This window comes from Aquarana catesbeiana, linkage group LG03 (assembly GCF_042186555.1).
Source record: "Aquarana catesbeiana isolate 2022-GZ linkage group LG03, ASM4218655v1, whole genome shotgun sequence".
NCBI classification, from domain to species: domain Eukaryota; kingdom Metazoa; phylum Chordata; class Amphibia; order Anura; family Ranidae; genus Aquarana; species Aquarana catesbeiana.
Window position 1 is genome coordinate 127,734,197 of NC_133326.1, and position 22,782 is coordinate 127,756,978.

A 22,782-nucleotide genomic window follows, 5' to 3' on the forward strand; every position below is an offset into this window, starting at 1 on the left:
TTCGGTTCTGGTGGTCTGTAGCATAGTAGTATGTGAATGGTGTCTTGGGGTGTTGTTTAAAGATGAAGGGAGAGTGTCTCAATGAAAGACACTGAATTCTGTAAAGTTGGTTTGGTGAGTGCAAGGTGAGATTTGAAGATAACTGCAAGGCCTCCTCCTTTTTTTCCTATTCTATGCTCAGTTAGGATCCAGTAGTTCTCAGGCACTAATTCGGTTAGGATGGCGTTGCAGTTGGGTGTTAGCCAGCTTTCGGTGATGAAAAGGCAATCTATGTTGTTTTCGATGATGAAGTCGTGGATTTCCAGTCTGTGCTTGTCTGCAGATTCATTAGGACGTAGTCTAGCTAATACACAAACATCTATCTATAGTCTTACACCAAAGAAGAAAATATTAGGTTAAAATAAAAGAATTACATGAAGAAATACAGAGTATATTCCTTAAAACCTTAATCTACACACAAATTTAGTTACAAGTAAATACCTTTCCCCCAATTACCCTTTCTTACCAAGGTCCCAGCCTGATGGCTGGTCTCCCCCCAAGAGAGCGTTTTTTTCCCAGCTAGTCTGTGTATATCAATCCAGGCCGATGCCTCATTGGTTGGCATAGCGTGACTTCGGATTGGTTAGCTTCCCTCTACTTTGCCTAAGTCCTCCCCCCTTTATGCTAATCCTTGTGAGCCCAAGATTTACTTGAATGGTCCTGGGAAGTTTAAGTATTGAATCCGGGGTGGGCCTACCTTCATTGCATATCCCAGCATGGGATCCTTTGAAGTGAGTTTGTGTACCACAATGGAGTTTGAAACCCATTGTTTGTACACAAAAGCCTGGGCACCGACTTGTCTGGAGATATATGTGAAGATTAATATGTTCTGGCCTGCATAGATACAAGCTAAATGTAATATATTCCTAATTACAATAGTTTACAGCTATTAATGGAGATTTCACATAAACTCAGATGGCCCCTTGTGGCCAGTTGAGAATATGAGACTCAGCCACACCTGAAATAATGGTTTATGTGTAATCTCTCTTAATATTTGGAACTTTTGGCTTTGCCTTCTGAAACAAAACAAAACTATGAGGGATAAAAAAAAACTTTTAAACTCTCCATCCCTACAGTCCATATTTCTATATATACCAGTATCGGTAGTCATTACTTGTTCTAGAAATCATAAGAGACAGCACCAAAACAAAACAAGAAGGGAAAAAAAAACATGAGGATCCTTGTTCTCAACAGTCCAATAATAACAGTACGAAAGTCCACAAGGCGAATCTGGTCCTGTTGCCCTTGCTTCTGGGACAGCCTTCCCTGATGATTCCAATTGGATACAGCATAGAGTAACTGCCTGGGGACCAGCTTTCCTGGCTTTCTGAGATTATACTTTATTAATGTGGACAAAGGTAAAGAAAGAAACACGAGTACATTTAAGACATATGCATTCAAATGAATGCTTGTCTGGTAAGTCTGAGCAGTAATTACTAGATTAGACTGATTAGAAGTGCCATAGATATACTGCGACATAATAATGAGACCCCTTTCCCAGTGACATGTGTAACAATTTGAATGGTTACACCCTTCAGCCAGGTGTCTGATTTCCATCCCCCATCTTTCTTCCTCCATAGTTATATGTCTGCATGTAATTCTGCCCCACCTTCTGTGGAATACTACGGTGTGTGTGTATGACCCTTCAAGTGTCCAGGGGCATCTTGTTGCCATCGCAACTCACCACTAACTCCTTTTACTGAAGCTGTGTTCAGTTCTACAAACCCTGAGGAGCTAAAACCTTGGCGGGTGCCAAACAATTGTGCATATAGCTCCGTCCTTGGCTACCATGTGTAGCTACTGTACGCGTCCTGCCTTTAGCAGGCTACGAAAGAGGTCATCACTTTAAGAGCTCACAGTGCAGATTAGGCAGTGTCGCCTACGCAGACAAAAATAACTTGATTTCAGAATACGGATAAGTGTGATGTCACCAGTCACTAGTGGCTTCAGGAACAATCAAACTAAATTACTCTTAAGTACTATTGTACTATACTCCCTGCTATTTCCAATCACTATGAGTCTCACAAGTGCCAGTATATCTATTTGATATTCACGCAATGCTCTTTGAACTTAGTTATGGCACCAAAAAAAGAACCGACCAACAAAAAAAAAATTGACCAATGACCACATATGATGACTGTCCAATATTAGAATTGTAGAGAGGATAGTATGTCACATATACAAAGAAAATAGTCACATGACTATTGCTAACACCCAGGTGTTACTGTCATAGTTGGTAATAGCTACAATGACATACATTTATATAAAACAATTATCCAATGTCGAAAGAGAGAAGAAAAAAAAACTGTTGTCCCATCCCCAATATATAGGGAAGCTTTAATATTCTATATCAACATTTTTAACTGTTTTAAATGTACTACGTTAACTTTGTCCCATAGGGGACAGGTCTGTAACAAAAACGTTATGATAGATCTGCTTTAAAGGGTTAGTTCACTTTTACAGAAAAAATGTAAATGTGAACTAACAGCAGACAACCTCCCTCTCCGACACTTACCTCCTTTAATTACCTAACATTGATGGCACTGACCAAATCAGAATCCACCTTGTCCATCCCCAAAGCACTGATGGAGCAGCTGTGGGGGTGCTGGCAGCTCAGCAACCCCCGAGGTAAGTAGAGCAAGTACCTGGGGGGGAGGGGGGGTGTCTGCTGTTAGTTCACCTTTGCAATTTTTACAATTCTTTTTCTAAAGGTGAATTAACACTTTAAGCCACAGTGGAAAATCATCAGTTTGGTGTCTTTTGTTCTGTATCTGACAGATTTACAGAAACTACATAAAATCTGATATGTAACTAGTACAGTACTTTGTGTCTGCATGCTACAAATATTTATTTAATATATTTGTGCTCAGTAAATTGTGAATTATTTTTTAACGTTAAGCCAGGTGATGACAGACTCTGTGAAAACATCTTACTTACCAGTCAATCAATTCATTCTTCATCCAAAGCTTTTTCATCCAAATTTTTTTTACATGTATTTCTTTTAAACTAAAAATTGTAATCTGAAATTGTTGGTTATGTGGCACAAAATGATTTATTAGCAAAATTCTAGCCTTTATCTCAGCACTATTACTTTAAAAGGAACTTTTTATGTTCAATCTGAATTTATTGAAAACGTTCTTAACAGTATAAAAAGTATGCAAAAAAGGGGGTACAAATTAAAAATAAATACAGTACATAAAGTGCCAGTCCGAATTCTTAATACAATTTCATTACAAGAAATGGTAGTTGAAGACAAAGGAAGCACTGATAAAGCATGATATCAAACTTTAACAATAGATGAAATATTACAAAATACATACAATTTGTACAGTCGCTGGTATAAACTGTCTGCCAGCCTGCCTCTGTCTTCACAGTAAGGCCTTATTCACACTGTGCGTAAAAAATGCTATTTATACAGGTATTTGGCATTTTTTTCTTTAGCCAGTAGAAGCAGTCCATGCACAGTTGGGTGTTTACAGGCATATTTGAAAAACAGCGTTTAAAAAAAAAAAAAAGAAAACATCACAAGTGCATTTTTGAGAGGAGTTTCAGGCAAAAAAAAAGTTTGACTTGCATAAACGCAGCATTTAGGCATGTTTGTCCCTGGCGGCGTAGTGTGTTACTGATGGTAGTCTTTGTTACGTTGGTCCCAGCTCTCTGCAGGTCATTCACTAGGTCCCCCGTGTGGTTCTGGGATTTTTGCTCACCGTACTTGTGATCATTTTGACCCCACGGGATGAGATCTTGCTTGGAGCCCCAGATCGAGGGAGATTATCAGTGGTCTTGTATGTCTTCCATTATCTAATTATTGCTCCCACAGTTGATTTCTTCACACCAAGCTGCTTGCCTATTGCAGATTCAGTCTTCCCAACCTGGTGCAGGTCTACAATTTTGTTTCTGGTGTCCTTCGACAGCTCTCTGGTCTTCACCATAGTGGAGTTTGGAGTGTGACTGTTTGAGGTTGTGGACAGGTGTCTTTTATACTGATAACAAGTTCAAACAGGTGCCATTAATACAGGTAATGAGTGGAGGACAGAGGAGCCTCTTAAAGAAGAAGATACAGGTCTGTGAGAGCCAGAAATCTTGCTTGTTTGTAGGTGACCAAATACTTATTTTCCACCATAATTTGCAAATAAATTCTTTCAAAAATCAGACATTTGATTGTCTGGATTTGTTTCCACATTTTGTCTCTCATAGTTGAGGTATACCTATGATGACAATTACAGACCTCTCTCATCTTTTTAAGTGGGAGAACTTGCACAATTGGTGGCTGACTAAATACTTTTTTGCCCCACTGTACAGTGCCTTGAAAAAAGTACCCCTTGAAATTGTCCACATTTTGCCATATTACAACCAAAAAAACGAAAAGGTATTTTTTTGGAAATGGTTTTCCAAATTTTTTACAAATAAATATCTAAAAAGTGTGGCCTACATTTGTATTTATCCCCCCTTACTCTGATACCCATAACTAAAATCTAGTGGAACCAACTGCCTTCAGAAATCACCTAATTAGTAAATAGAGTCCACCTGTGTGTAATTTAATCTCAGTATAAATACAGCTGTTCTGTGAAGCCCTCAGAGGTTTGTTAGAGAACCTAAGTGAACAAAGCATCATGAAGGCCAAGGAACACACCAGACAGGTCAGGGATAAAGTTGTGGAGAAGTTTAAAGCAGGGTTAGTATAAAAGAAATATCCCTAGCTTTGAACATCACACGGAGGACTATTCAATCCATCATCGGAAAATGGAAAGAGCATGGCACAACCGCAAACCTACCAATACATGGCCGTCCAACTAAACTGCCAGGCCAGGCAAGGAGAGCATTAATCAGAGAAGCAGCCAGGAGGCCCATGGTAACGCTGGAGGAGCTGCAGAGATCCACACCTCAGGTGGGAGAATCTGTCCACAGGACAACTATTATTCATGCACTCCACAAATCTGGCCTTTATGGAAGAGTGACAAGAAGAAAGCCATTGTTGAAAGAAAGCCATAAGAAGTCCCATTTGCGAGAAGCCATGTGGTGGACACAGCAAACATTTGGAAGAAGGTGCCCTGGTCAGATGAGACTAAAATTGAACTTTTTGACCTAAAAGCAAAACATATGTGTGGCATAAAACTAACACTGTACATTACCCTGACCACACTCATCGTGAAACATGGTGGTGGCAGCATCATGTTATGGGGATGCTTTTCTTCAGCAGGGATAGCGAAGCTGGTCAGAGTTGATGGGAAGGTGAATGGAACCAAATACAGGGCAGTGTTAGAAGAAAACCTGTTAGAGTCTGCAAAAGACATAAGACTGGGGCAGAGGTTCACCTTCCAGCAGGACAACGACCCTAAACATACAGCCAGATCTACAATGGAATGGTTTAGATCAAAGCATATTGTGGTAGTGTGGTACCTCACCAGTGTATGGACGCAGGATTCTCAACCAGCAGGTTGAGGGACTCCAGTTTATTTGCTTATTTGGGAGGAAACTGGATTTTCAGTTTCCTCATTATTTACTAAAGTCCACTTTGGGACCTGGAGCCTGGGGATTTTGTAGCGATCCGGGTGGGATGAAATCCCCAATCCTGGGTCTGGGTTTTGAGATCCACCAGTCAGTATGCTGAAAAAAAAGCTGAAATGTAAACAAATAATAAATGCAATTTTTTTTCCTGCAAACAGATGTGTATTTATTTATTTATTTTTACAAAAGGTGAACTTCTCCTTTATAGCCGCATCATAGTATCAAAGACACTTATTCATCTTGCTTGGATTCAATGAACTGCCTATACTTGAATTATTTGAGAAGAATCCAATTGTCTTTATTTATTAGACATTTATTTGCTAATCTCAGTCTTTTAAATGATACCAAATGGTTTTTATAAATTTGTATGGTATAATATGAAGTAATCTTAATATGAATCATTTTTTCTAGAATATTTAAACCTGTGCAACTTTTAATTTCAACACAGTTTTCCCCTTTACACTACTAAATATTTCTCAGTTTTATATGTTATTTATATGAAATAGGTAAAATGGCCAAAATTATCATCTGTATAAAAAATGTGACATGGTTTAACTAAAAAAAAAAAAAGAAACACCTTGGGAAATTCCCTCGGCTAAGATAAGATGTCTTCTTTAGTATAGAACCGTTATCTGCACAATACATTTTGCTGGGTTAATTTAACTTTAGTCAAAATGTGGCATAAATAAATGGATAGATTGTCCATATCAGCTAAATAAAAGGTAAAAGTTTTAGCTCGCTAACCTAAATTCTTTTTTAAACCTTAAAAATATATCCCTCATAATGGTCAGAATCAGGTTTTTTTCTTTGATCATTTCATTTTCTATGAAAAAAAACCTTTTGCTAGAACCTCTGATTTACTTCTGTATAAGAAGTGCACTTTTTCCTACTTGGATTTAAATAGTCTGTGTGCTTTATTATTACTCTATAGTGGTTTATATGTTAGCTCCATTTGCTTTTATCCAGTCACACATTGTCAGGATAGCCACTATTCGTAGGACTTTGCTTTGATGTCTTGCTGTATAGCAGTACTCTCCAGGGTTTGGTAAAGATGGCTGCCTTTGAGTGTTTAAAGCTGCCTGGTGTAAAGAGCTCTAAATGGAAATAAAATCCTGTGTGTTTCAAACAGAAAATAAAAATCAAACCCTGAATTTCAAGTGTGATTTATTTTTTTATACCATTGCAGACACTTGATGTTTTTTGAGAGAGCTAAACTGGTGTGCTAAAAGTTTGCAACGCCTTATAGGAGATTAAGAGGCCTAGAATGTGCTTTAAATGGAACACTGATACTTTCCTCACTACCTAGTAAGCCACTGTCCCAGAACAACCATGTAGGTGTTAGGTACACCAAGAGCACATGCCTTTTCCAGTGACTCAACAAGTAGTGTAGGAAGTATTAGGACTGGAAACCTGCAATGGTAGCTGTTATATTACAGTAAAACCTTGATTTGAGAGTAACATGGTTTGAGAGCGTTTTGCAAGACAAGCAAAATTTTTAAATACATTTCGAATTGATATACAAGTGATGTCTTGATATACAAGTAGTGTCACGTCACACCTGAGTATAAAAGAGAAGAGAGGGGCCTCAAAGTGTAGCAATATGATTACATTTAATGAAGGTGCAACATTTAGCAACATATTGCTACACTTAGAGGAGCCTCTCTTCTCTTTTATACTCTGTTGCTCCTGCTGGATTTTGCTTATAATCCCCTTGTGGAGGCTTCCATTTGTGGATGGACATTTTATGGTTACACAACCTATCACATTGCTATAATCTTTTTATATGGACTATAAACTGAAGGAGCTATGAATAAATGGTTGCGGAGCTAATCATTTGAGTTTCCTTTATTTCTTATGGAGAAATTTGCTTTGATATGCAAGGGCTCTGGATTACAAGCATGTTTCCGGAACAAATTATGCTCGCAATCCAATGTTTTACTGTACTTTTAGGACAGATTCCTTTCAAAGTGCCCTGAAAACTGTGGCTGAAGTGCCCCTGAATTTAGGATTTGTCACTGTACATATTAGGCTTTGAAAGTGAACCTGTAGCCAGGCTATAAACTTCCAAGTATTAAAAGAGAAGTATATTTTTTTTTCTTTATTTTTTTCTTTTTTTATAATTCATACTTACCTAGGTCCGATGCTGCATCTGTCCCCCTGCGCCTCTACACTGAGAACCCAGTGATCAAACACCAACACTGTCAGTCACAGCTCTCTGCTCTGCCCCCTTCTCGCTCACTGGAGCTCTGAGCTGTGGAGGGGCGGCCGGCTCAAGGTCTCTGTGGCATGCTGAGAAGCTGAGCCGGGTGTCAGTCCAGGGATCTAGGCAGATCCCGACTACATGGTCTTAACGATGCAGAGCCTGGACCGACTCTGTCTGCTGAAAACAGGTCACAGGAGTGCAAAACGAACTGCACTCCTGTGATCCATAGGAGAATTACAGCCAAACAAGCTTTGGCTGTACTTCTCCTTTAAATTATACTTAAAGTGGTTGTAAACCCCTGAAATATAATATGAACAAAGCATATCCCCCTATAGTGTGTACTTGTCCCAATCCAAAGAACACTAAGTGTCATTTCTGTCTGCTGCTTCATTCCTCTGCTACCTGCATGAGTCACTTCTGACAGATTTTCCTGACACCAAGAGATAAAAGATAACAGGGGCAGGAACTCTAGCACACAGCCTATGATTGACAGCCTCAGCTCAGTTCAGGTTGTGTCCCTTCCCTCCAATCTGCTCTCACGGAGCTCTGCAGGGTATAACTTCAGCTCCCTGCTTTCTGAAGTTCAGAAATGCTATGTAAATTCTGGATGTACAGAAGAAATGGCTGCTGATAAATATGTACAACTTATGTAGGAGGATTTGTTTCATCTCTGTGTATCACCTGAGACTAGTCAGTTCACTGAGTATATGTAAGAGTTTTAAAAAAACCCTGCAAGAATTCTACATTCTGCAATTCTGCAGGTTTAAAACAAGTCTTTGCTGACCTCTGCATGCACTGTGAAGAGCGTACACATTATTGCACACTTACCTATGAGAGTGTCTTCCCAGAATGCTGACAGATCCAGTCACCTCCCTGTTCCCCACCAACTTTGCCGCTGCTTCTTCTAGGTCCTGTCCCTCTCTTCTTCATCTATTGGGCATCCACTGATTTAACTCTTACGCATGCGCACTGGAGTTACGCTGTGCCCAGCTCCATTCTCTGCATCTAACACAATGCATACTGTGCACACAAAATGAAAAACTGCTAGAGAAAAGGTCATTTTTTCTTAAGAATAGATTCACCTGTCTCTTCTGCTAAAAAAACACTCCACCTCTTAGCAATTTTTATTTAGGGAGCTTAGTTCTTTTCCTCTCAGCTCACTTTGCTCCCCCCACCCAGAGCATGAACTTATTGTTTACATTAGAGATTAGTAAGCTGGATGTGTCATTGTTGGGTTTATTGAGGAGGCCATGTCTAGCCTAAATGTGGCAATTTGCCCTATTTTAGCTAATCCTTCTAAGCTCCTCTGTGAGGCCGCTGTTCAATCTATTTATAACCAATCACATCTGATGAGATTCATTGTTTGGTGTTCTTTTGTCATTGGAAATAATGATTCACTTAGGCCAGGTGATCTACTGCGCATTTGCTACTGACCTATCACTTTTGTTGGTTTAAGTTCAAGCAGTACATTGGCATTCCTTCCTGGTAATTGTTGATGCAGGGCATTGAGCTTCTTCATTGACCTCTACACCCCTAACCACTATCCCTTAAAGCCCAACTCCAGTAAAACGAAAACTCTTCCCTTGCCGTGGGACTACGCTTGCACGGCAAGGTTTAAAGTGATAGCAAACGCAATTTTTTTTAAAAATTGAAATAAAAAAGATGTTATACTTACCTGCTCTCTGCAATGGTATTGCACAGAGCTGTCCTTTACCTCCTCTTTTGCAGTCCCCGCCAGCAATTTCCCCTCCTCCTTTCCTGCGGTTGCCCCCTCAGCGAGCCTTGTGACCGCGTACAGCGTGGCCCGGCCACGCACTCTGCTCCCTCCTCACAGGATTTGACTGACAGCACCAAGAGGTTATGGCTCCCGGTGCTCTCAAAGTTTCCTGTAAGACAAGGAAGAGAGAGCAGTAGTGAGGAGGTTTTTTTTTTTACCTTAACCACTCACAGACCGGCTCACGTCGATATACGTCAGCAAAGTGGTTCGTTCCCGCGAATCGCCGTATGGGTAAGTCTGTACCTTTAAGGGTGATGGCAGGCACGCCCGTGCCACCGGAAGGGCGAACGCCCGCTGCACGGTGGGGAACCCGATGCGCGTGGCCGGCAGGCACGATTGCCACCAGCCACCCGCGATCGCGTGCACAAGAGCAGGAATAGGGATTTGTGTGTGTAAACACACAAATCCCTGTTCCGTCACAGGAGAGGAGACACATTGTTTGTTCCTACTAAGTAGGAACAACGATATGTCTCCTTCCCCAGTCAGTCACATCCCCATACAGTTAGAAACACTAACTAGGGAACACATATAACCCCTTGATCGCCCCCTAGTGTTTACCCCTTCTCTGCCAGTGACATTTATACAGTAATCAGTGCATTTTTATAGGTCTGATCGCTGTATGATGTCAACCGCTAAAAATCGCAGATCACCGCCATTACTAGTAAAAAAAAAGAATTAAATAATAAAAATGCCATAAATCTTTCCTATAGTTTGTAGACACTATAACTTTTGCGTAAACCAATCAATAAACGCTTATTGCATTTTTTTTTACCAAAAATATGTAGAAGAATATATATTGGCCTAAACTGAGGAAGAAATGTGTTTTTTAAAAACATTTTGAGGATATTTATTATAGCAAAAAGTTAAAAATATTGTTTTTTTTCTCAAAATTGACGCTCTTTTATAGTTTATAGCGCAAAAAATAAAAACCACAGAGGTGATCAATTACCACCAAAAGAAAGCTCTATTTGTGGGAAAAAAAAGACATCAGTTTTGTTTGGGTACAGCGTTGCACGACTGCGCAATTGTCAGTTAAAGCGACGCAGCGCCGTATTGCAAAAAATGGCCTGGCCAAATCTTCCGGTCTGTAAGTGGTTAAAGTGGATGTATACCCGATTCATGAAATTTGACCTAGGCACATATATCTGTAATGTTTTCTTATTTCAAACCCCTAAGTCCCGTGTGTTTCTGCTGTTTCGTTTCTCCAAGACAGGAGATAAAAGCAGCTGAAAATATGTGTCAGGGAGGTTGCTATACATAGATTAACAGAGAGCTTGTCTTGTCACAGCACAGCTCTGAAAGTATCTTCATTCTTCTACCCATTTGGCGGCGGGGGGGGGGGTGTTCCTCTCCTGCACTCAGCTGTCTCCAGTGTAAGCCAAGACTACACACCTACAGCTGAATGAGGAAGTGAAAATTCCAACATGATGTAAGAATTCTAAGAATATAGCAAGTTGAAGACAGCAGATATACATGTAAAACTTATGTAGAGAGATTTGTTCCATCCCTGTGTATCATCTGTGGCTATTCACTTCGCTGGGTATATGTGAGGGTATACATCCAGTTTAATACATGGAATGCTCTAAAGCGATTGTAAAGGTACTATATATATTAAATATAGGTATGTCTATACTTACCTGCTCTGTGCAATGAAATTGCAGAGAGCGCACGCGAACCTACTCTTTTTGGTTCCCCCGCCGGAGCTCCTGGCCCCTCCCCTCTGTCCAGTGCCCCCATGGGAACCCGCTTCCCATGGGGGCACTCCTGCTTCTATTGACACAGCGGAACTTGGCCCTCTCCCCCCCACACCCCACCCCCGCTCCCTCATCACTGCTTTTGATTTACAGCATTGGGAGCCAATTGCTCCTGGTGCCCCAGTAAAGCAAGCAAGACCCAGAAGTGAGGGGAGAGAATGGCTGCATAAGTGCACCATGCTGGATTGAATGAGGGCTCAGGTAAGTAAAAGGGGATGCTGATGCCTAAACATTTTTTACCTTAGTGCAAGGAATGCATTAGAGTAAAAAATGTTTAGGCTTTAGAACTGCTTCAACGTATAGCATTTATTTTTTACTTTAGAAGCACTTTAACTGCTTGTTCAGGTTTAGGGGACAGTAAAAGCACTTTATTTATCTGATCCTCTGCTCCACCAAAAGACTGTTTTCCCTGCATTGGTCTTGGTAATGTCAGAGAACCTTAGACCACTGGAGCATAGGGGAGAAGAGGCTGTGGGGACTAGTCTAACAACACAGAGGAGCCAGCAGGAGCAAAGAATCGGCTAAATAAAATATGTTGCGGACTTACTTTGATAAGAGATTTATTTGCCTCTTATTTAGCTTTCCTTTATTTAAAAAAAATGCGCACTTGAACACACAGGAGTTACAAGACAGAGTGTAACAAGGCACTGGAGGAAGGAGTGACTGTCAGACTTTAAGTAGCCTCTGACCCTCCATCTAAATTATTAGCATTGTGACCCTAAAAACGTGTTATTATGCTTAAAGCTAATCTCCGAGATAAGCAAATATTGTCTAATTGCAAGAGAGGTGTGTATTTGTGTTTGAGTCTTGGTGCTATGATATGTACTGCACACTGATGATGTCACTGTTACTTTTACAAGGTAATATTAGGGTTCGCAAAGGCATTTGGTGCACACAATGTGAATTTACAGTATATCCTTTGTGGCTATTGAGGAATATTTTGTATATAAAAAATTTGTGTCTGGAGTTCAGTTTTAAAATACTAATGCACAGTAAACAATAGGTTTTCCTGTTTATTTACGAACCTCTATATATGTCGCCTTTCATTCTAATTTCTTTAATGACCTTATTTCTAGTTATGACCAAACTCATTTTTTGTCTTTTTTTTTAAAGAATGCTCCTGATCAGATTTCTTTCCGAGTTGGTGGTGGGCTGATGGTGGTGGAACAGATTCTGCAAACTGCGACACCTGTGTGTAACCCCAGCACATCTTCCCGCATCCCTTTCAAGTATGTATTCAGCGCATTCAGTATGAGAAAATGTGTATTTTCTGAAACTTGAATGATAGTGGATTTTTATTACCAATGGTATTCTGATTGGAAACCATTCTCTGAATGGCGCCTGTGCCGAGTGGCCGAACTCCTGTGTTCAGAATGCAGCAGGGCAGCTGCTCGCGTGGGACCCCGAAGCTAGTTCTTTCTCCCACTGAATTGGGAAGTACTCGTGACAAATGCCATTCTGTCTGGCTGAGGAGGAGTCTATGGAAGCTTAATAGTCCAGGTAACATGATCACAGACAGGCTTCTCATCAACATCCTGGAACTTAGGACCACTCACCTGTATCTCCAACATAGGACTCATCAACTTCAAGAGGCTCGGTTGGACACAACAAATGGAAAGTACCCCAACCTATAACTGGCCTTAACAGGAAGGATTACATGGAAGGGTGACGCATGTCAAACAACAACAAAGAAAATGTCCCAGCTCAGCTTACCAGCCAGCCTGCAACAAACTGACTTTCCTATCTAACAGTTCACATTAAAAACAGGGGTTACGTTTGCACACATTCAAAATACATGCGTAAGTTGCAGATGCCACGTCATGGCACCCTGGTATTATCTGACAGCCTAACTATAAATTTTGAGAGCCTCAATAGTAGAAGCACATAAATAATAATGGATAGATTGAGGGCAGGCATGCCTGGAAGGAGCCCATCCGTCCTTAACCACTTGCTTACTGGGTACTTATGCCCCCTTCCCAACCAGGCCAATTTTCAGCTTTCAGTGCTGTTGCACTTTGAATGACAATTGGGCGGTCAAGCAACACTGTACCCATATGACATTTATATCATTTATTCGAGACAGATATAGAGCTTTCTTTTGGTGGTATTTAATCACCACTGAGTTTTTTATTTTTTGCTAAATAAATGCAAAAGACAGACATTTTATTTTATTTTTTATTATTTTATTTTTTATTTTTTTTAGTTTCTGTTATATAATTTTGAAAATAAGCAATTTTCTCCTTCCTTGATGAGGCAGCACTGATGAGGTGGCACTGATAGGAAGCACTGATGGGCACTGATAGGCGGCACTGATGAGGAGGCACTGATATGCACTGATATGCAGCATTGATGGCACTGATATGGCTGTACTGATGATGAGGGCACTGATCATGAGACTACCAAAGAATTGTAGGGCCCAGTGTCAGAAAGTTGGGACTCCATCAGAGGTCATGGGTCTTACAGCAGGACAGTGACCCAAAGCACACTTCAAAAAGCACCCAGAAGTGGTTTAAGACAAAGTGCTGGAGAGTACTGAACTTGCCAACAATGAGTCCAGATTTAAATCCCATACCCATACCTGTGGAGATATCAGAAAAAAAGAAAGACAAGAAAAGGAACCTTCCAATCTGAGAGACCTGGAGCAGTTGGCTGAGAGACCCGGAGCAGTTAGTGAAAGAAGAGTAGTCCAGAATTCCAGTAGAGAGGTGTAAGAAACTCATTGATGGTTACAGAAAGCAATTGATTTTGGTTATTTTTTCCAAGAGGTGTGCTACCAAACTTTGATGGTGCCAATAATTTTGTCCAGTCCATTTTTCGAGATTTGAGTGGAATGTTTCAGATTTGGCTTTTTGTTTCTCCACTTTTTTGTGTCATACCAATACAAACAAAAGAAATAAACACGAGAATGCCTAAACATTTGTAATTGCAACAGTTTTCTGGGCTAAGAAAGGCCTATATCATCATCCGCGTACCCGAATAAAACTTCCAGGCTGCAACTCAGACTACTTCACCCTGGGCAGAGTAACAAGGCAGGGATGCCCCCTCTCTTTTATTTGCATTGGCTGTTGAACTCTTGGCTCAATCTATTAGCCTGGACTCTAATGCCCCGTACACACGGTCGGATTTTCCGATGGAAAATGTGTGATAGAACCTTGTTGTCGAAAATTCAGACCGTGTGTAGGCTCCATCACACATTTTCTATCGGATTTTCTGACACACAAAGTTTGAGAGCAGGCTATAAAATTTTCCGACAACAAAATCCGTTGTCGGAATTTCCGATCGTGTGTACACAAATCCGACGCACAAAGTGCCACGCATGCTCAGAATAAATAAAGAGATGAAAGCTATTGGCTACTGCCCCGTTTATAGTCCCGACGTACGTGTTTTATGTCACCACGTTCAGAATGATCGGATTTTCCGACAACTTTGTGTGACCGTGTGTATGCAAGACAAGTTTGAGCCAACTTCCGTCGGAAAAAATCATAGGATTTTTTTGTTGGAATGTCCGATCAATGTCCGACCGTGTGTATGGGGCATAACATTAGAGGATACGAGAAGGACGAGCAGAAGTTTAAACTCAGCATGTACAGTGCATCCAGAAAGTATTCACAGAGCTTCACTTTTTCCACATTTTGTTATGTTACAGCCTTCCAAAATGGATTAAATTCAATATTTTCTTCAAAATTCTACAAGCAATACCAAATAATGGGAATGTGAAAGAAGTTTGTTTGAAATCTTGCAAATTTATTAAAAATAAAAAACAAAAAAAATCACATGTACATAAGTATTCACAGCCTTTGCTGAATACTTTGTTGAAGCACCTTTGGCACCAATTACAGCCTAAAGTCTTTTTGAGTAGGATGCTGCAAGCGTGGCACACCTATTTTTGTGCAGTTTCTCCCATTCTTCTTTGCATCACCTCTCAAGCTCCATCAAGTTGGATGGGGAGCGCCGGGGCACAGCCATTTTCAGATCTCTCCAGAGATGTTCAACCAGGTTCAAGTCTGGGCTCTGGCTGGGCCACTCAAAGACATTCAGAGAGTTGTCTCATAGCCACTCCTTTGTTATCTTGGTTGTGTGCTTAGGGTCGTTGACCTGTTGGAAGATGAACCTTCACCCCAGTCTGAGGTCCAGAGCGCTCTGGAGCAGGTTTTCATCAAGGATGTCTCTGTACATTGCTGCATTCATCTTTCCCCCGATCCTGACTAGTCTCCCAGTTCCTGCCACTGAAAAACATCCCCACTGCATGATGCTGCCACCACCATGCTTCACTGTCGGGATGGTATTGGCCAGGTGATGAGCGGTGCCTGGTTTCCTCCAGACATGATGCTTGCCATTCAGGCCAAAGAGTTCAATCTTTGTTTCATCAGACCAGAGAATTTTGTTTCTCATGGTCTGAGAGTCCTTCTGGTGCCTTTTGGCAAACTCTAAGTGGGATGTCATGTGCCTTTTACTGATGAGTGGCTTCCGTCTGGCCACTCTACCATACAGGCCTGATTGGTGGAGTGCTGCAGAGATGGTTGTTCTTCTGGAAGGTTTTCCTCTCTCCACAGAGAAACGCTGGAGCTCTGTCAGATTGATCATCGGGTTCTTGGTCACTTCCCTGACTAAGGCTCTTCTTCCCCAATCGTTCAGTTTGGTCGGGCGGCTCGCTTTAGAGAGTCCTGGTGGTTCCAAACTTCTTCTATTTACGGATAATGGAGGCCACTGTGCTCATTGCTGCATACATTTTTATGTACCCTTCCCCAGATCTTTGCCTCGATACAATCCTGTCTCAGAGGTTTACAGACAATTGCTTAGATTTCGTGGCTTGGTTTGTGCTCTGACTTGCACTGGTAACTGTGGGACCTTAAATAGACAGGTTTGTGCCTTTCCAAATCATGTCCAATCAACTGAATTTGCCACAGGTGGACTCCAATCACTCTGTAGAAACATCTTAAGGATGATCAGTGGAAACAGAATGCACCTGAGCTCAATTTTGAATGTCATGGCAAAGGCTGTGAATACTTAACAGTATCTCACAAAAGTGAGTACCCCTCACATTTTGTAAATATTTTATTATACCTTTTCATGTGACAACACTGAAGAAATGACACTTTGATACAATGTAAAGTAGTGAGTGTACAGCTTGTATAACAGTGTAAATTTGCTGTCTCCTCAAAATAACACAACACACAGCCATTAATGTCTAAACCGCTGGCAACAAAAGTGAGTATACCCCTAAGTAAAAATGTCTAAATTGGACCCAATTAGCCATTTCCCCCCCGGTGCATGTGACTCATTAGTGTTTCAAGGTCTCAGTTGTGAATGGGGAGCAGGTGTGTTCAGTTTGGTGTTATCGCTCTCCCTCATACTGGTCACTGGAAGTTCAACATGGCACCTCATGGCAAAGAACTCTCTGAGGATCTGAAAAAAAGAATTGTTGCTCTACTTAAAGATGGCCTAGGGTATAAGAAGATTGCCAAGACCATATTGCGGTTTAACAGGACAGGTTCCACTCAAAACAGGCCTCGCCATGGTCGACCAAAGAAGTTGAGTGCACGTGCTCAGCGTCATATCCAGATGTTGTCTTTGAGAAATAGGCGTATGAGTGCTGCCAGCATTGCTGCACAGGTTGAAGGGGAGGGGTGTCAGCCCGTCAGTGCTCAGACCATACGCCGCACACTGCATCAAACTGGTCTACATGGCTGTCGTTCCAGAAGGAAGCCTCTTCTAAAGAAGATGCACAAGAAAGCCCGCAAACAGTTTGCTGAAGACAAGCAGACTAAGGACATGGATTACTGGAACCATGTCCTGCGGTCTGTTGAGACCAAGATAAACTTATTTGGTTCAGATATTGTCAAGCGTGTGTGGTGGCAACCAGGCGAGGAGTACAAAGACAAGTGTGTCTTGCCTACAGTCAAGCAAGGTGGTGGGAGTGTCATTGTCTGGGGCTGCATGAGTGCTGCCGTCACTGGGAAGCTACAGTTCATTGAGGGAACCATGAATGGCAACATGTACTGTGACATACTGAAGCAGAGCGTGATCCCCTCCCTTCGGAGACTAGGCCGCAGGGCAGTATTTCAACATAAGGACCCCAAACACACCTCCAAGACGACCACTGCCTTGCTGAAGAAGCTGAGGGTAAAGGTGATGGACTGGCCAAGCATGTCTCCAGACCTAAGCCCTATCGAGCATCTGTGGGACATCCTCAAACGGAAGGTGGAGCAGCGCAAGGTCTCTAACATCCACCAGCTCAGTGATGTCGTCATGGAGGAGAGGAAGAGGACTCCAGTGGCAACCTGTGAAGCTCTGGTGAACTCATTGCTCAAGAGGGTTAAGGCAGTGCTGGAAAATAATGATGTCCACACAAAATATTGACACTTTGGGCCCAATTTGGACATTTTTACTTAGGAGTGTACTCACTTTTGTTGCCAGCGGTTTAGACGTTAATAGCTGTGTGTTGAGTTATTTGGAGGGGACAGCAAATTTACACTGTTATACAAGCTGTACACTCACTACTTTACATTGTAGTAAAGTGTCATTTCTTCAGTGTTGTCACATGAAAAGATATAATAAAATATTTACAAAAATGTGAAGGGTGTATAAGATTATTTGACATGCAGTTCGCACAGGTTATTTTTTTTATTTATATTCTTTCTGTCTTAATATTTATATGTTATATTATTGTTTTTTTTTTAATTAAATAATAACTATTATTATTAAATATGTATTGTGTATATATGTAAATCTACATAAAAACAGAATGTAATTATTTGCAAATCTCATAGACCCATATTTTATTCACAATTGAAAATAGAAAACGTACACAATCTTTAAACTGTGAAAATGTAACATTTAAAAAATAAAAGGTCATTTTAAAATTGGCGTAACATTTAAAAAAAAAAAAAAATAATAATTTTGAATTTGATGGCAGCAACACATTTCGAAAGAGTTGGGACAAGGTAACAAAAAGCTGCCAAAATAAGTGGTACTAACAAGGAAGAACCAATCTGTGAAAAGCTGCATCTAAAATCTGTCCAACAATTTCAGAATAATGTTCCTCAACCTAAAATTGCAAAGATAAGTGGACCACAAGTGCAGTGCCAGGTTCCTGCAGACTCTTCCTCCAGTTCTTTGTCTGTTGAAGAGCTGGAGGAAGTGTCAATAGACTACAAGTGCAATGCTTATAATACTCCTATTCCATTGAAAACTACAGGTTTGTCTGCTGCGGTAACAGGCGGAACTTGTAGTTCTTTCATTCACAAATTTAGGTGAATGAATGACACAGCTTTGTGGGCAGAGTCTGGCACAGCTGCACCACTTTCAAAAGTGACACCTGCTGTGGGGAGAAGAACCCCCACAGACCATCACTGAGGTAGGGAGGCATTCTGGAGTTAGGGAGGGGGTCCACTTGGCACCATGTTACATGTTACACTTTTAGCCTAGGTTCACACTGACAGCCGGAATGAAATTGTGCGAGTTTAGCTGTACTCGCACGGTTTCATACCCGCATGTCAGTCCCGTCTTCGGGTGCAATTTCATAGACATCTGTATGGGTTTCTACACAGATGTCTATTGAAATCGCACCCCAAAGTCACCAAAAGTAATACAGAAACTACTTTTGGGAATTCGGACGGTGCCATTGCCGGCAATAGCCGCCGATTTGACATGTCAAATCGCATGCCAAGTCGCTGCAATGTGAACCAGGGCTCGATGCTTATGTTACATGATTTAAAAGATGGCATTAGTATTGAAACAGGAAGTAAAGCCTGCAACTGAGGCTGCACCGTGTAATAAATATGGAAATTAAGTTTAAAAACTGTGGATTCCCTTTAATTTAGACACTCTTTATTCATTTGCCATGTCACCAGTTTATGCTAATATGAGTTGTTAGTAAGAAAAGACAAATCACCGCGCTGTAAACGGAAACTAGTGCGTAAAAAACATACTGAGAGAAACAAAATTGAAAAAACAAAAAGTGACAGTTCACTGATCAAAACCAAACACAAGAGCAGCCGCTGAAAGTGGGATACACACATTACATAATAAATACAAAAAGAGCAGCGCTGTGACAAAAAAGGTGTATATGATATAACCAAATCAGATAAGTTGAATATTAGACCCAAATTTGAGATAGGCTCCAAAGTTCATATAAAAGTACATAATAAACAAAGGTAAAAAAGTCCTATCCAAAATCGATCATAAATAGTGGATAAAGTGGGAAGCGTAGATAGGTGGAAATACAGGAGATGAACACATGGAAACAGGTTTATCCCTAGCCAGGGGTCACATCTCCACAATACAGTGATAATTGGTGAACAGCGTGCTTAATCCAAGCGAAGGTGGTGTGCTTTTCCTTTGATGGTTCCACCCTGAAAGGCCCCGACCGGGTTAAGGTCGCAAGCTTCTTTAAGCTTGCCGTTTGGTAAGCGCGCATTCTTATCAATACCACAGTGGTGCGGTGAAGGACATATTGATTTATTTGTATTTCCACCTATCTACGCTTCCCACTTTATCCACTATTTATGATCGATTTTGGATAGGACTTTTTTACCTTTGTTTATTATGTACTTTTATATGAACTTTGGAGCCTATCTCAAATTTGGGTCTAATATTCAACTTATCTGATTTGGTTATATCATATACACCTTTTTTGTCACAGCGCTGCTCTTTTTGTATTTAATATGAGTTGTTACCTCAACATAAATATTGACAAGAAAATGTAGCTCATAAAGGGCAGTCTTCAAAAGAAGAAAACAATTTCCTTTGTTCTTTTCATTAAGTTTTTTTTCAGTGCCCTATCCGCTTCAAGAATCATTTCTAGTTTTATTCTTTTTTTGTTTTATTCTTCTTTCCTTTTTTTCCTTTAACACAGGGACATAAAAAAAAGAAATGTTTCAGATTATTTAAAAGATCTCAATTTGTGTCTAATGTTGTTGGGTAAAGATTTTTTTTCAACTCTTTTGCGTTTTATTGACATTTATTTTACTACAAGAGAGCTATTTTTGAACAACATTAAAATATATTGATGAAACACATCAGTGTGGTAGTGGTGTGCATTTTAGGGTATTAAAGTGGTTGTTAAATCACTCTAACAAGTATGCACCATCTGCGCTGTCTCCTTATGCAGTGTCCCCCTCTGTGTGTGATTTATAATAATAAATGTTATAAATACCTCATGTAAGAACGGATATGCGCGATCACATGACTAGACGGGTCTCTCCTTTCCTCCTCTGTCAGATGCAGTGGGAGGGGCCAAGATTCCCCCACTGACGACACTCGGGAGGGGAGGAGGAGAGACCCGGCTGGTCATGTGATTGCGGATCTCGGCATACAAATTACAGTTTTTTGAGCAGCAGGAGCGGAGAGGGTGGCACTGTCACAAGCCAACAGGGAGGGGGGAGGAGGACACAGGAACAGAGAGGAGACAGATAGCAGGGCTGTGGATGACAGAGGCATGTAAACTGACCACAGTGTCAGGGCTCAGCACCCATGATACACTGTGGTCAGTTTACATAGGGGAGGGCAGAAACTGGCAGGATCAGCCAGGTTTTTTAGGTGTTACAGGCGGCCAAATGACACAGGACAAGCACTGTGTCATATAACATGCTTTAAAGGAGCAGGATCTATTTTCTTTTGTTTTTTGGGTTAACCACATGCCGACCAGCGCATGACAATATACGTCAGCACAATGGCACGGCTGGGCAAATGGGCGTACAGGTACAATCGCAGCATTGTGGGACCGTGCCCGTGGGTCCCACAGGCTCAATGTCCGCCGGGGGCCCATGATCCTGTCACGGAGCGGCAGAATGGGGAGATGTAAAAAAGGCATTTCCCTGTTCTGTCTAGCAACATGACAGAGATATATTGCTCCTTGTCATCAAAGGCAGTGATCTCTGTCAAGTTCTAGTGAGGCAATCCCCCCCACAGTTGGAATCACTCCCTAGGACACACTTAACCCCTTGATTGCCCCCTAGTGTTTAACCCCTTCCCTGCCAGTGTCATTTACACAGTAATCAGTGCATTTTCATAGCACTGATCGCTGTATAAATGACAATGGTCGCAAAATAGTGTCAAAAGTGTCCGATGTGTCCACCATAATGTCGCAGTCACGATAAAAATCGCAGATCGCCGCCATTACTAATAAAAATAAATTTATAATAAAAATGCCATAAATCTATCCCCTATTTTGTAGACGCTAACTTTTGCGCAAACCAATCAATATACACTTATTGTGATTTTTTTTACCAAAAATATGTATAAAAATACATATCAGCCTAAACTGAGAAAGAAATTATTTTTTTTTATATATTTTGGGGGGATATTTATTATAGCAATTACTTTTTTTTTTTTCAAAATTGCCGCTCTTTCTTTGTTTATAGCCCAAAAATTAAAAACGCAGAGGTGGTCAAGTACCACCAAAAGAAAGCTCTATTTGTGGGAAAAAAAGGACGTTCAATTTTGTTTGGGTGCAATGTTGCACAACCGTGCAATTGTCAGTTAAAGCGACGCAGTGCCATATCACAAAAACTGCTCTGGTCAAGAAGGGGATAAATCCATCTGGGGCGGAAGTGTTTAACAAATGCTTTAAGTAGCGCTTGGGAGTCAGAATAAAATCAACATGCCCAGCATTATCTTACCAACTGTTAATGATAATATATTTGAGTTCTCAATGATTTCCAAGTGACAATTATTAATGTTTTTTTTATAAGCAAAAAAAAGGAAAAGTAATTGGTGGGACTTTGTATGAAGCACATAACTAAGTCAGACGAGCCAATCCATGTAAAACATAATAATTTAATTCACTACAAGGGGTATACATACACATAAAGGGTAATAAAAGAAATACATTCATATAATATAATATTGAATCTCATTGGATAAATAGCATTCCTAGATAGTTCATCATAAAACAAATGTCTCAACATAATGTGCATGATAATATAGTATTAGGTCTCAATATAAAAAACCCTGAACAATACATAATACATAATATAAGGCACTTGTCTCGACATCTTAATACATAATAGTAGACTTATGGTATGTAAACTGCAATTGTAATGGTAGCATGTAAATATAGTGACAAAGAAGAATTGGTTCGTACTTATAGACTTCAATATAGTAGAAATGGGGCCTAAAAACTGTGATGTAGCATCGTAAAAAAGCTCTACGCGTTTCGTGGCTACATTACCACTCGTCAGGAGCAGATGCATGATTTTAGAGGTATCTATAATAAAAAATGCCAAAGGAAAAATATAAGAGATAGTAATAAAAAATAAGGCAAAAAAGAAAGAAAGAGGGGGAACATAATTGTCCCAAACACTCTCACCTATCTATAACATATGGGTACGACTGGTGATGATATGAATGGTAGAAGGCAATGCAGGAAATGCTGTTCCCGGGAGCTGAGACGGTACCACTGGAAACACGGCTTTGAAACTAACCACCAAAATAGAAAAGATACCAGGTTCCAACTGGGGTATAGATGATTGATAGTGTGACCGGTTCACAATATAAGT

General features: G+C 40.6%; 1 protein-coding gene across 6 annotated transcripts in view; it reads left to right on the plus strand.

The window, feature by feature from the left end:
- SCAPER (S-phase cyclin A associated protein in the ER) overlaps positions 1 to 22,782 on the plus strand; it is a 500,548-nt gene that overhangs the window by 375,792 nt on the left and 101,974 nt on the right. For all 6 annotated transcript variants that reach the window (XM_073619203.1, XM_073619204.1, XM_073619198.1 and 3 more), the window contains one exon: positions 12,395 to 12,510. In XM_073619203.1, the coding sequence (XP_073475304.1) occupies positions 12,395 to 12,510 (116 nt within the window). The remainder of the gene's footprint in view (positions 1 to 12,394; positions 12,511 to 22,782) is intronic.